Here is a 13898-nt window from a genome sequence, read left to right as displayed (position 1 = left end):
TGATTCTAACCTTTTCAAATCCAAGCCACTTTATCGGAGGTAAACCTAGGCTAATGGGCCAGGTTTTCACTCCCAATGTGTTGGGAGGTCATTTTGCGGCTGTAGAGGACATTGGTTAGGCCACTGTTGGAATATTACATGCAATTCTGGTCTCCTTCCTATCGGAAAGATGTTGTGAAACTTGAAAGGGTTCAGAAAAGATTTGCAAGGATGTTGCCGGGGTTGGAGGATTTGAGCTATAGGGAGAGGCTGAAAAGGCTGAGGCTGTTTTCCCTGGAGCGTCAGAGGCTGAGGGGTGACTTTATAGAGGTTTACAAAATTACGAGGGCATGGATACGATAAATAGGCAAAGACTTTTCCCTGGGGTTGGGAGTCCAGAACTAGAGGGCATAGGTTTGGGGTGAAAGGGGAAAGATATAAAAAAGACCTACGGGGCAACCTTTTCACACAGAGGTGGTACGTGTATGGAATGAGCTGCCAGAGGAAGTGGTGGAGGCTGGTACAATTGCAACATTTAAGAGGCATTTGGATGGGCATATGTTTAGGAAGGGTTTGGAAGGATATGGGCCGGGTACTGGCAGGTGGAACTAGATTGGGTTAGGATATCTGGTCGGCATGGACTGGTTGGACCGAAGGGTCTGTTTCCATGCTGTACATCTCTATGAGTCTATGACTCTATGAGAGGAACACAGTTGGAAAATTCTTGTCTTACTGCATGGAGAAATGCCTCATCTCTGTTTGGGGTGGGAGTCAGCTATGGGTTGTGATTGGTCCTGCTGTCCATCAGACATAACAGGAGTTGCTATGGGCCAAGGATGGCTTTCAGGAGGTTCCCTGGAATGTTGTCTCTGTTGCTTCCTGAAATTTTAGATCCTTTATCCCCACCCCTCCAACTCCCCATGCCAACTCATCTCCATCTATATCCATTGCCACCACCCTTTTCCTTTACAGTTTCTTTGCTGATTCATCCCAAATTCACAATGCACAGACCTCAGGAGCTATATTGAGATGAAATGAATAAGACTGTTTTGAAAATCTAAACCAGCTTTTACAATAAAGAAGACATTCAGTAAAACCTATTCTGAAGTTTTAAATCCCCTCATGTACTTAATTCCTTAATCAAAATAGGTTTATATCAATAATCTTACAACTCAGCTCGTCCTTTAATAACCTCTTTGAGCTGCCATTTAACATGTGAGCATAGAACCTCCTGATGAAAAAATTGTATGTTGTGAAAACTTTAATTTGCCAATAATTTTTAATAACATAATGATAAATGTTTGGAAATATTAGCAAGTGACATCTGTTGACGCTAGTACAGATTTTTCTTTGAAAATTCACTAAAATTGTAAGTCATTTTGTTTTGTTTGGAATGTTGGGCATTTAAACAGCTTCATAACATGGGACATTGTATTACCTCCCACTGATATAGTTGGCCTTTTTAATATTTAAATGGCTAGAGATTTAAGCAACTTCAATTTGACAGTTATGTTGATTTTACATACCCTTCATGCACATGTGTTTGCTGCAAACATTGCTGATTCCCTTAATGTGGGTTCAGGCCTTTGTTACACTGAAAATATGCTCTACTTGAACTCAGCACTAATTTCAGGTTTCTTTGAATAAATGCTATAATACTGGGATCTGTGGAAAATGTGGGAAGAATTTCCAAATCCTGGTACCAACTGCCATTTGTAAAGGTTCATAGAGTCTCCTGAGTCCAGAAAAATCTAGCCCAGCGTGTTTACATTTCACAACCAGCCTCCATACTTTACGGCCATAGCACTGAGTAGGGTGCAACCTCAGAAAATATCAAACACGAGACTTTCTTGGTCCACATTACTCAATATCAAACCAACTCATCAATTTCTCCAGTAAGCCATTTGCCAAAAGGTGTTCTAGATGATTACTGTTCACAAAGGGAATGACCAACAGATCTTATCCCCCTTTCCAAGACCTTCTGGGGTTGTCTGACTTCAGCCAATGAGGTCACAGGCTATGGGTCACAGCACCCAATGAGGTGAGGCTAGCTTATCCTCGGTGTACCCATCTCCCTTCTTAGATATGATAACTCCATTGTACCAAGGGGTCTGTCCAAAACTGGGGAATACACAAATATTATGTCTCTCCCTATTGGTCTGGCTGAATATTTTTGAATGAGTTTTGCAAGCACTGTTATTCAATATGCAAGCCATGCCGGATCTCTGGTAACATAGACCCCTTTGCATTCCATCAGGCCTTACTTGCAGAAACAGTTTAGTCAATTTTATGTCGGTTGTTTAGGCAGTTGACCGCTTCGCCACAATACCTCCTTTTGATCCCATGAGACTCTGACTGATTTATTACTTATAAAACACATTTATCCATGTGCTCTGACTGTACAAGACAAACAACTATGATTTAAACTTAATTTTAGACCCATTAGCAGCTATTCATTGTTCCCAGACTGACCTTCAACCATCCCTTGTCTGTCCAATTGTTTTTCTGTCTTTGGGCTCTTTTTTTTTGTATGGTCTCTCCTATTGTTCTGGCTAAGTACTTCTTAATGAGTTTTGAGCACTCCTGTTCAAAATGCAAGCTGATCTGGGCTGGTCCTTGTTTTGCTTTTGACCTGTGGTAATCTTGGCCTCTTTTCATTCCATCAGGCCTGGCTTGCCAAAACTGTTTAGCCAAAGTTATGTTTCGACTATTGGCCATTTGGCCAAATTACTGACCCACTCAAGTGGATCAATTAATAAAATCTGCTGCTTTCTTTTGGTTTAAGACAGTCATTTACTTTAATATTCATAAGAAATAATTTGATTGATAATGAGTTAGTGATTGTGACATAGTATTAAATAATTTGTGTAGATTGTTTCATTGGATCCTAAACAACACAGAATACTTATTTTGGTGGAAAACTATGAACTTTGGGATTAGAAATTAAAGAGAGGATTAGTTCAACATGTACATAATTAATTTAGTTTGGATACTTCTGACAGTTCATTTTGAAATTTAAGTATTAGGATTATCAAAGTCTTTCTCAAAACCTCAACTAACCCTGTCTTGTCAAATTTGCAATTTTATACAGAAGTATCAGAGAAGGATCCGATTAGTTTAAATTCTGGAAATAAATGTGATCTGTTGGAGGCATAGGATTAGCCCAGTAGCGAAAAGCAATTACTGGACAGAATTTATTTGTTAAACTTTTGGCTAGTTCTCGAGCATTTCTTCAGATGTGAGGCCAATGATGGAGACTCTCCAAGATATAGGGAGTTGGAACTTGCCTGTGAAAACGATGTAAGATATTGGAGCTGAAATGTTTATGTTCAAAAGATCAGAAATAATCAAAAATATAGGAGTTGTCCATATTAACTTTGCCAATTCGTACATTAAACCAATGTTCCATGTATGACTGATGCACTGGAATGGCCTTCTGTGCACCTTTTTGATTATGTTGAAGTAAAGGAGACCAGATGCCATTGCAAGAAATTAAATATTATCTAGAATTTATGGATTCAGAAGATATATAGGGAGCTATTTTCAATGACAACTTTAGGTGCTAAAGAGTCTCCAAGTTAGCCAACACAAAGTCTTGAGCTGCAGAGTTGTTTTACTGTCTTTAGTGTACAATGCCAACTTGATAAAGCTGTAGAAATGCACACGAGAAACATCCATCCCAAAGACTTATGAGTTAAAACTGATGGCCAATTAAATCAGCTTCAAACATTAAAGAGACAGTACACCATTCTTTTTCTGGCAGGCACTATCAACAGTAACAAACTGAACAGAAGAAACACAATCATTGACAAAAATTTCCAGCGCTACTTAAATATAGGCTCAATTTTCGCATTTTGCTTGCTGCTGGAGAATGAGATTGCAGTATGTTTGATGAGCAATTCAAATACACATCTAGTGACTTTCTGGGAGACATTGCCAAGCCTTCCCAATATATTTTGAACATTTATTCCAGACGTTCTCTGAGGACATCACCTAAACACAATGAAAGATGTGCTACTCTGTTGTTTTGGAGATCTAAGAGAAAGGGAGTGTCTGTTCATGGGGATTTTGCAAAACCTTCTCGAACTGGAAAAGGAATTGGAGATGGAGATAAGGTCAGGGAGAGTAGCAACAGTGCTGGGATGAAAGATGGATGTGAGGACAAGGCTGGCTCCAGGTTACCAAATTTTGTGAAGCACATGATCAATGAAACTGAGTTATTGCCATCAAACAGATACATCAGAGTTTTCAGCTCAAAAGCCACAAAAAAGAATGAGAGGAAGAGATTGAAGAGAAGGGAGATGAGGGGGCCAGGGGAGCACCAGAAGGAACCAAATCTGGAAGGAATACACATTCATCTAATTGAAGGCCACTTCTGAGAGATATCTTCCATTGTCAGTTTTCAGTGCACTATTTGTTTCTTTCTATCACAAAGGATTCATTAGACAATCCACCAGCTACAAGCTTAAACAGAATAAATAGAGCCAGTATTTCATCACAACAATGCATATCAAATGCTGTAATGAAGACCAATAACTATTTTATAGTCCACTATTGCCTTCTGCTTTGCATTCCTATCCATTGGAAGCAAATGTCACTCAGGACACACAGAGCAGTCAAAGCAGTGGAACTGTACTTTCAGCAGCCTCAAGTGAGTTATGTCCTGCACCTGGGTGAAGCCAGCCATGGCTTGAATCCTCCTGCCCAAACTGCAGCACTGACCATATCATGGGGAAATGAAATAGACTGGTGTGATCTTGCAAGGATGGCATTGTGGTGCTGATGTACTTGTGGGTGCACAATTGAGAGATCCCACACAAGTCACCTGTCACTCCCTGAAAGGAATCAGTCATGTAGAAATTCAGAGTAACCATGACCTTCACAATAACCAAGAAAGGGTGATCTCTCAGACCTGTAACCCTCAGGTCCCAGTGTAGCAGCTGCACAGTTACATCATGCAGTCCGAGACATATAAAGCCTGCATTGACACCACGCCTTGTTCATCCCTCGGAAGTTGAGTCTGGGGATTTAAACACTGGTTCTCCTGAGGACCCACTGTACTCTGAAGGGGGCTGCAGCTGGCACATTTGCCTGAGCAGGGTTGTCTTCTGGAGATGGTCATTTCCTGGCAACTTTGTAGTGCAAATGTTGCTTAGCACTTGTCAGCCCAAGTTTGAATGGTATTCAGGCCTTGTAGCATATTGACATGATGTGCTTCATGATCTGAAGTGGTGTGATTGGAACTATATACTTACAATCATTACCATTTTCCCGTTTCTGACCTTATGATAGAGGGAGTTTGATTGGTGAAGTGACTGTAGAAGACTGGGCCCAATACACTGCTTTGAGGAACTCCTGCAGTGACGTGCTGGTACTGAAATGCTGGGCTTCCATCAAGCAAAATCATCTTCCTGTGTGCTCCATATGATTCCAACTAGTGAAACATTTCCCCCCAGATTCCCAGTGACTCCATTTTTACAAAACATTCTTTGATGCCACACTTGGTCGAATATTGCTTTCATGTCGGCACAGTGGCTCAGTGGTTAGCACTGTTGCCTCACAGCACCAGGGTCCCACGTTCGATTCCAGCCTCGGGTGACTGTGTTTGTGGAATTTGCACATTCTCCCTGTGTCTGTGTGGGTTTCCTCCTGGTGCTCTGGTTTCCTCCCACAGTCCAAAGATGTGCAGATTAGGTGAATTGGCCATGCTAAATTGCCCATAGTGCTAGGTACATTAGTCAGAAGGAAATGGGTCTGAGTATGTTACTCTTCGGAGGGTCGGTGTGGACTGGTTGGGCCAAAGGACCTGTTTCCACACTGTAGGGAATCTAATCTAATTTAATCTCATGTCAAAAGCAACGATTCTCATTGCCCCTGTCAAATTCAGTTCTGTTTATCCTTGTTTGGACTAAGGGTAACAGGCCTGGAGCTGGAGGTTTGTCGCAGAACCAAAACCAAGTGCAATTGACCAAGTTATTAGTAAATAAGTACTGTAAGCTAGTACTGTCAACATTACTTTTCAGAAGATTTTCAGAAGATTTGGTAGGCTGTTGGGGAATGAAATTGGACAGATTGGACTTGTTCTTTTTGTGGACAGGACAAATTTTCTATATTATTGACGAGATGCAAGTTTTGTAGGTGTGCTTAAACAGCTTTGCTCGAGATACTGCTTGTTTGGAGTAAATGTCTTTAACCAGATATTGGTGCCCATAGCCTTTGCTGTATCCATTATGTACAGCAGTTTGCTAAATATCACATGGAGTCAATCAAATTGACTGATGTGATGGTGAAACATAGAAATGCAGAAACTTAGAAGATAGGAGCAGGAAGTGGCCATTAGGCCCTTCGAACCTGCTCCCCAATCATCACAATCATGGCTGATCATCCAACTCAATAGCCTAATCCTCCTTTCTCCCCATAACCTTCGATCCCATTCACCACAAGTGATATATCTAGCCACTTCTTGAATACATTCAATGTTTTGACATCAACTACTTCCTATGGTAATGAATTAAACAAGCTCACCACTCTTTGGATGAAGGAATGTCTTCTCACCTCCATCCTAAATGGTCCACCACGAATCTTTGGACTGTCCCTCCTGGTTCTGGACGCACCCACCATCGGATGCATCCTCCCTGCATCTTCTCTGTCCAGTCTTGTTAGAATTTTGTAAGTCTCTCGCTCAGGAGAAGATTGAAATGTGTTATTTCTGTATTTTGGCTAAACATGGTTGCAAATAATTGACTCTTATCCTTTGTACTAATATAATGGGTTCCGACATCATTGAAGATAGGATGTTCACGGAGCATTGTCCTTGCCTTATTTGTTTAACTATCCACCACCATTCACAACTTTCACATAGCAGAAAATTTGATATGATTCATAGGTTGTGAAATCATTTTGCTCTGCCCTATTGCATGCTTCTCTCTTGTTTAAAATGCATTTGGTCCTGTGTGTAGCCTGAGAATGTTGGTCTAGTGCTGGTCCTGGCATGTTCTCCAACATTCCTCATTAACCTGGTTGACCTCGGTCTCTTGCTTCATCTACTTTTCTCACATTGTACCATTTACTACTTACTCTCTTCCCATATTTATTCTCCCATAGTGCCTTAGTTAACATATCTGTGCATTGGGTTCCCATTTTCTGTCCTCTTGTCTAGTTCTCCATCCTGTTCATGTTATCCTAAATTCTTTCAAATACTCATCCTCAAACTTTGCCAAGTTTTACATGATCTAGAAACTTTATAATGCTGTTTCTGATTCCATGGTTTAGGTCATTTATAACATCTGAAGAAAATAATGGCATTAGTAAAATAAGCAACAAACCACCACTCAGTCTTAAAAACATCTATCCATCCATTAACCTTTTGCTTCCTGTCAGTAATACCATTTTGTATCCAGAACTGGCTCTTTCTTCTTAATTTTGCATGTTTTCATTCTTAAGAAACGTACTGCATAGCATTTTGATTGAATTCTTTCTAAACATATGTATATACGACATCTGCTGCACCATGTGATTGACTTAGAGTCATAGAGTCATAGAGATGTCACAGCATGGAAACAGACTCTTCGGTCCAGCCCGTCCATGCCGACCAGATATCCCAACCCAATCTAGCCCCACCTGCCAGCACCCGGCCCATATCCCTCCAAACCCTTCCTATTCATATACCCATCAAATGCCTCTTAAATGTTGCAATTGTACCAGCCTCCACCACTTCCTCTGGCAGCTTATTCCATATATCTTTGCCAAAGGATTCAATGAGAATGATTAAAAACTGTTGACATCAAACTCGCCTTGATTTATCCAGATGTTTTCTGAGTGAAGTTAATTTAGTCTCTTTATAAAAATATTCTTTCATGCTATGTCGATATTGCCCCATAGTGTGCAGGGATGTGCAGGTTAGGTGAGCTCGCCATGATTAAAAACCTCATGCTGGGTTATGGGAATGGGTTGGGTGGATCTGGTTGGAATGCTTTTCGGAAGGTTGGGGCAGACTCAATGGGCTGAATGGTCTCTTTCTTCACTGATTCTATGATTCTAAGATACCTCTAGCAAGGCTACAATTGGTGTCCATTCCTGATTATCAGAAACTGAATGGCTTGCCAGAGAAGCAGAGTGAACCATGTGCTATGGGCCTGGTGTTACATGTAGAGCAGACAAGCGGGGCTGATTTCCTTATCTAAAATGCCGTTATTAAACCAGATGCTTTCTTTACAACAATCAATGATAGTTTCATGGTCACCATTACTAAGATTGGTTATTTGTTTCCAAATTTATTTACTGAATTGAAATTCACCAGGTGTCATGGTTGGGTTTGAACTCATGAGCATAAAGCTTTCCACTGGCCCTCTGGATTGCTAGTCTACTAACATTATCATTGCTCTTGAGAGGTTTACAATAACTTCTCCATCAATTTTATACTTAACCTGCATGTTAACCTTTCACCAATCCTGAACTAGGACTCCCAAGTCCCTTTTATGTTTCAGATGTCCAAAGCCTTTCCCTATTTAGAAAATAGTCTGCACTTTTATCTTTCCTACCAAAGTGCATAGTCTCATGCTTTTCCACATTGTATTCCATCTGCCACTTCTTTGCCCACTCTCCAAGCCATCCAGGTTCTTCTGCAGCCTCCCTGCTTCCTCAACACTACCCATCCCTCCACCTATCTCTGTGTTACCTGTGTTACCTGTGTTATTGTTGCAAACAAAGCAACAATACCCTCAGTTCTTTTATCCAGATTGTTGATGCATAATGTGAGTAGTTGTAATCCCAACACGAACTTCTACAAAACTCCACTATTTCCAAAGAATACTAGAATCCCAAAAGTCCAAAAAGAGGCCCTTTGGTCCATCGAGTCTACAGCGACCATCCGAAGACCATTCCACCCAACCTCAAGCCCCCTACTCTATCCCTGCATTCACCATGATTAATCCAGCACAGCCCTGGACCCTATGGACAATTTAGCACAGTCAATCCACCTAATCTGCACAACTTTGGATTGTGGGAGGAAACCGGAGCACCCAGGAGAAAGCCATGTAGTCACAGGGAGAATGTGCAACCTCCATATGGACATCACCCAAGCCTGGAATCAAACCCATATCCCTGGTGCTGTGAGGCAGCAGTGCTAACCACTGTCCCAAAGTGCTCTATCTTTTCTTGTATAGTGATAAGTCAAAAATAAATAAAAAAGCTTAGTAAACTACTGAATAATAGTGTATTATTTTGTAATGAATAGATATGCCAGCGAGCGCTTCAAACAATACTTCAAGATGAAGGATGAAATCCTGGCCTTGCAGCTTCCTTCTTAATGCTGGAGATCAGCTGGAAATTGCACCATAATGGGAAAGCAGGAGCAAGCTGGAAACAAGACACCAGTGAAAACTAATTGATGACAAATTATGGAAAGTTTACTATGCTACTTATATGCTATTGTAATAAGACATGGAATGTAAAAATATTGCCAATCTCATAACTAATAATTGAGATTCACTCTCAATAGTTATTCACAGTGAAGACAAAACCTTAAATTATGAAAGTGGATCAACATGATTTCAGGTCATTGTGCACCAATAACATTTCTCGTTGATGTTTTGACATTGTACGTCTTGAGGCAAATTCTTCAACTGACAAGTTTGTGTTTTCTTTAAATCGTCTTTGTATGTGAAGGTTCAGTTAAACGACACTCAGTGTTTGCTTTGCAGTAACACTCTGCAGCCATCATTCCAAAGATATGGTTTGGAAATTAGAACAATGTTTTAAAATATGCAAATACTGCAAAATTGTACAGAAGGTCGATCAGCATTTGATAAAGAAAGATAAGTGCTATGTAAATATACATCTGTTGTTGTAGCTGTTGAAACATTTCAGGTTGGATCCAACTTCAAAACTTATATCACAAACTCTATCTTTCACATGTTACCTGTGCGTTTCAATTTTTGGGTTGCATTTTCTTTTTGGCTGGAATTTTAAATTTGACAGAGTAATGTGAAGCCTCAAACACTAAAGATAAATCCAGATTAAATAATCACTTTCCAACCCTTTTACTCTGCATCATTCCATTTTGCATTCACAAATGTTATAATAAGTTTACTACATGTAACCATGGCAAGTATACTATGTCACTGGTATTGATTAAAGATTATCAGAAATCAAGAACTTTGCTAGCTTTGTGCCAGCTGTGGCTCAGCAAGTATAGCACACTCACCACTGAATTCCAATGCTCCGGTTTAAGTCATGTTCAAGATGCTGAGCACAAAAATCAAGACTCACGCTGTACTGAGGGAGCACTGCATTGCTGGAGGTTGCTGGCTTTCAGACGAGACATTAGGCCAAAGCCCCATCTGCCTGCTGCAGTGCAGTAAACAATCCCCTGGCACAATTTTAAAGGAGAGCATGGTATCTGGGACAAAAACTGAAATTGCTGGAAAAACTCAGCAGCATTTGTTGGAGAGGAAGCACAGCTTGTGTTTCAGGTCCAGTGACCCTTCTTCAGAACTGATTGCCGTTTGGGAAAATGAATAGCTGCTAATAGGGCCATTATTGGCTGACAATGGGTTGCTTATAGTAGCAGCAATGTGATGACAAGGCCCGGTGTGTTGGAATAAAGACACAGGAGAAAGTCCTCAAGCCCTAAAATAGTGGAATTCGATATTGCATCTAGAAGGTTGCAGGATTCCCAGCAGCAAATGAGGCGCTGTTCTTCCAGCTTGCACTGAGCTTCGCTGGAGCACTGCAGCAAGCCTGAGACAGAGATAAAAACCGAAAGAACTGCGGATGCTGTAAATCAGAAGCAAAAACAGAAGTTGCTTGGAAAGCTCAGCAGGTCTGGCAGCATCTGTGAAGAGAAATCAGAGTTAACATTTACCCCCTACCCCCATCCAAACTTCTGCATATAAACCTACATTTTCCTAGCTTCCATCAGTTCTGAGGAAGGATTACCAGATCCGAAATGTAAACTCTGATTTTTCTTCACTGATGCTGCCAAACCTGCTGAACTTTTCCAGCAACTTCTGTTTTTGTTTCAGAGACAGAGATGTTGGTCAGGGAACATGGTGGTATGTTGAAGTGGTAGGCAACTGGAGGCTTAGGGTCATATTTGTAGACAGAAAGTTCTGCAAAGTGGTTTCCCAGTCTGTGCTTTGTCTCCCCAGTGTAAAGGAGACTACATTGAGAGCAGCAGAAACAGGAGACTAGACTGAGTGAATTGAAAATAAATCACTCTTCACCTGGAAGATGTGTCTGGGACCTTAGATCATGAAGAGGGAGAAAATAAACGAATAGGTGTTACACATTCCGCAACTGCATGAGAAGGTGCCATGGGAGTGTGGAGAGATGCTGGGAATGGAGGAGGAGTGGACCAGGTGTCCTGGAAGGAACAGTCCCTGCGGAAGTCTGCCGAAGGAGGAGAGGGGAATATCTGTGTGGTGGTGGCATCCCACTTGAAATGTGGCTAATGATCCTTTGGTAGTGAATGCTTGTTGGATGGTAGGTGAGGACAAGGGAGACCCTATCGCTGATGTGGGAGGGTAGATAAGGGGTGAGCACCAAAGTGCAGGAGATGGGTCAGACCCAACTCAGTGCTCTGTCAATCACCTTAATCATCATCAAAAAAGAAGCTTATGTGGTCATGATAGCGTTGCTGTTTGTGGTAGTTTGTAGTTTAGGTATTTACCTCCACACTTCTAATGGTACAACAGTGATTACACTTCCAAAAAGTATTTCATTGGGTGTAAATCTCTTTGTGATATCTTTGGTTGAGAAAGAAGGTGAACATTTCACTGGCCCCCTTGTCAAAGTTGTCATCGCTGTAACAGATGTGACAGAGACAGAGGAACTGGGAGAATGAAATAGAGTCTTTACAGGAAGCAGTGTATAAGGATGTATAGCTAAGGTAATTATTGATGTATTTGTAGTGGACAGGTGTGTGGTATATTTATCCCTTAATCACCATCAAAAAAAGAAGCGTATGTGGTCATGATAGCGTTGCTGTTTGTGGTAGTTTGTAGTTTAGGTAGTTACCTCCATGTCTCTCACGGTAAAACAGTGATTACACTTCCAAAAAGTATTTCATTGGTTATAAAGCTCTTTGTGGTATCTGGTGGACATGTAAATTGCTGTATTGCTGTATAATTGAAGTATTCTTTTTAGAGAGACAAAAATACATAAATTTTCTGGAAGGACACATACTTGTGTTTTCAGATTATACCAGCACATCGGATTTATATTGCAAAATAAACGCAATCTATGAAATGTTTTGAGTTATTTCAAGAATACTGAATGGGTTATCCATTTAAAAAATAATCAAAAACATTGATTTATGACAGGAGTCATATCCTGGAGAAAATCTAGCTGTAAAGTATCCACAGACTGAACCCATTTTCTAGGACTTTTATTCACTAATTGAGTTCACTTTGTTTCAGGTAATCAGAACTAAAATATTAAGAGCTAAAATAAAGCTGATTCAAAATTTACAATTGAAAATCCATGCTGGCAGGCAAAAGTCTGCAAACTGTGAAATAACATACAGTGACTGCAGCATCTTCATTTTTCAAAAGTGAAAGGATGTGAGTTTTGTTTGGAGTGTGATTTTCTGTGTGTTTGTTATTTTCTCCAATTGTTTTGATTTTTTTTGAAAATGTGTTCATGGTGTTATTGAAGTAAGATGCACAAAAGTTTAATTGGTGTACTAAAATAGTGCAGTAAGGAGTGCTGATCTCTAAATAAATAATTTAGAGATTATTTAAGTTTTGGTTTTGTCAAGCGACGTAATACTTGAATCAAGATTTGATTAATCTGCAGATACATTTGTGAAATTTGAAAATCTTTCAAGCATAATCTCTTTTATTCACTATAATTGAATTGAAACAAAAGTGGAAAACTGCTTTATGTAACTAATAGGAGTAAGTAAGATATCAGAAATAATGTGCTTGTTCTAAAAGGGAACAATTAGTTATTTGTTACATTGAGCAGTAAATACTGGAATTTATTGAATTAGCAATGCTGTAAAATTCGACTTAATGGCATATGTATTGGCCCATTGGAATCCAGTGCTTGGAAAGTTGGCCATTTATCATAGCTGTATATTTCATCTACTGCAAATGAACACAATGCTAGCAATTAAACATGTTTATTTAAGATATATAAACCAGAGTTAGATCATGAAGACAGATGATATAAGCTAAGTTTGTTCCTTCAGTCATGCATGCTCAGTGCAAAGTTAGTGCAAAGTTAGGTCCTTGGCTCTTTATTTGCTTTATCCTCAGCCATTTCCTTGACTGATTTTTCAGTGGTGGTCTTTCACTGCAGAGGGCAGGTGATTTCAACTACAACACAAATCAGATCGAGGCTGTTGACATTATTCTGTGCCATATTTTATCCATCTAGTCATCTTAGCTAACTGGCCACAAACAAGGTCTGCAGTCCTGGGAATTTGGAAGATTAATGGAAAATATGATTGAAGATTTAAAAGTAAATAGATAGCAATCATTTTGGGAAACTTTAGGACAAGGGATCAAGCAATTGAAATCAGAGCAAGATCAATCAGGATGCAAGTTAGGGAGACAAAAGTATGAAACTGTGTCTCACAAAAATCAGATGTTAGCTCAATTAATACTTCTAAATGTGAGGTAGGGAGAATTTTGCTGATCAAGGATAATGAGGGATGTGCAGCGAAGGTGGGTAGATGGCCTTTAGGATATCATTTAATTGAATGGTGAATCAAGCACAAACAGCAAAGTGACCAATTTGTCTTCTCATGTTCTGGGAGTAGATGGACTGCAAAGTATAAAACAACATACATAGGTTTTTCAAACATTTTCATTATGGCAAGCAGAAAGAAAATGATTTCTGTTTAAGTTGCCTTCAATATCAAAGAAGGTTATCATTCTCAGTTTTGCAGTGAGTTCATGGACTGTTGAGAC

At 40.0% G+C, this 13898-nt stretch overlaps 1 protein-coding gene across 5 annotated transcripts in view; it reads left to right on the top strand.

Annotated features, from left to right (window-relative positions):
* LOC122557782 (ethanolamine kinase 1-like) overlaps positions 1-13898 on the top strand; it is a 507497-nt gene that overhangs the window by 430507 nt on the left and 63092 nt on the right. For 4 of the 5 annotated variants that reach the window (XM_087996523.1, XM_087996524.1, XM_087996526.1 and 1 more), the window contains one exon: positions 9215-12304. The exons of the other annotated variant lie outside the window; for it this stretch is intronic. In XM_087996523.1, the coding sequence (XP_087852649.1) occupies positions 9215-9287 (73 nt within the window). In that variant the 3' untranslated portion in view covers positions 9288-12304. Of the gene's footprint in view, positions 1-9214; positions 12305-13898 lie in introns of those variants that run through there. 5 annotated transcript variants of the gene reach the window in all.

Source organism: Chiloscyllium plagiosum, unplaced genomic scaffold, assembly GCF_037043375.1.
Source record: "Chiloscyllium plagiosum isolate Xiang-an unplaced genomic scaffold, Cpla_swu_hap1 HiC_scaffold_18, whole genome shotgun sequence".
In the NCBI taxonomy this organism is placed as follows: domain Eukaryota; kingdom Metazoa; phylum Chordata; class Chondrichthyes; order Orectolobiformes; family Hemiscylliidae; genus Chiloscyllium; species Chiloscyllium plagiosum.
This window is presented reverse-complemented; position numbering and strand designations above follow the sequence as displayed.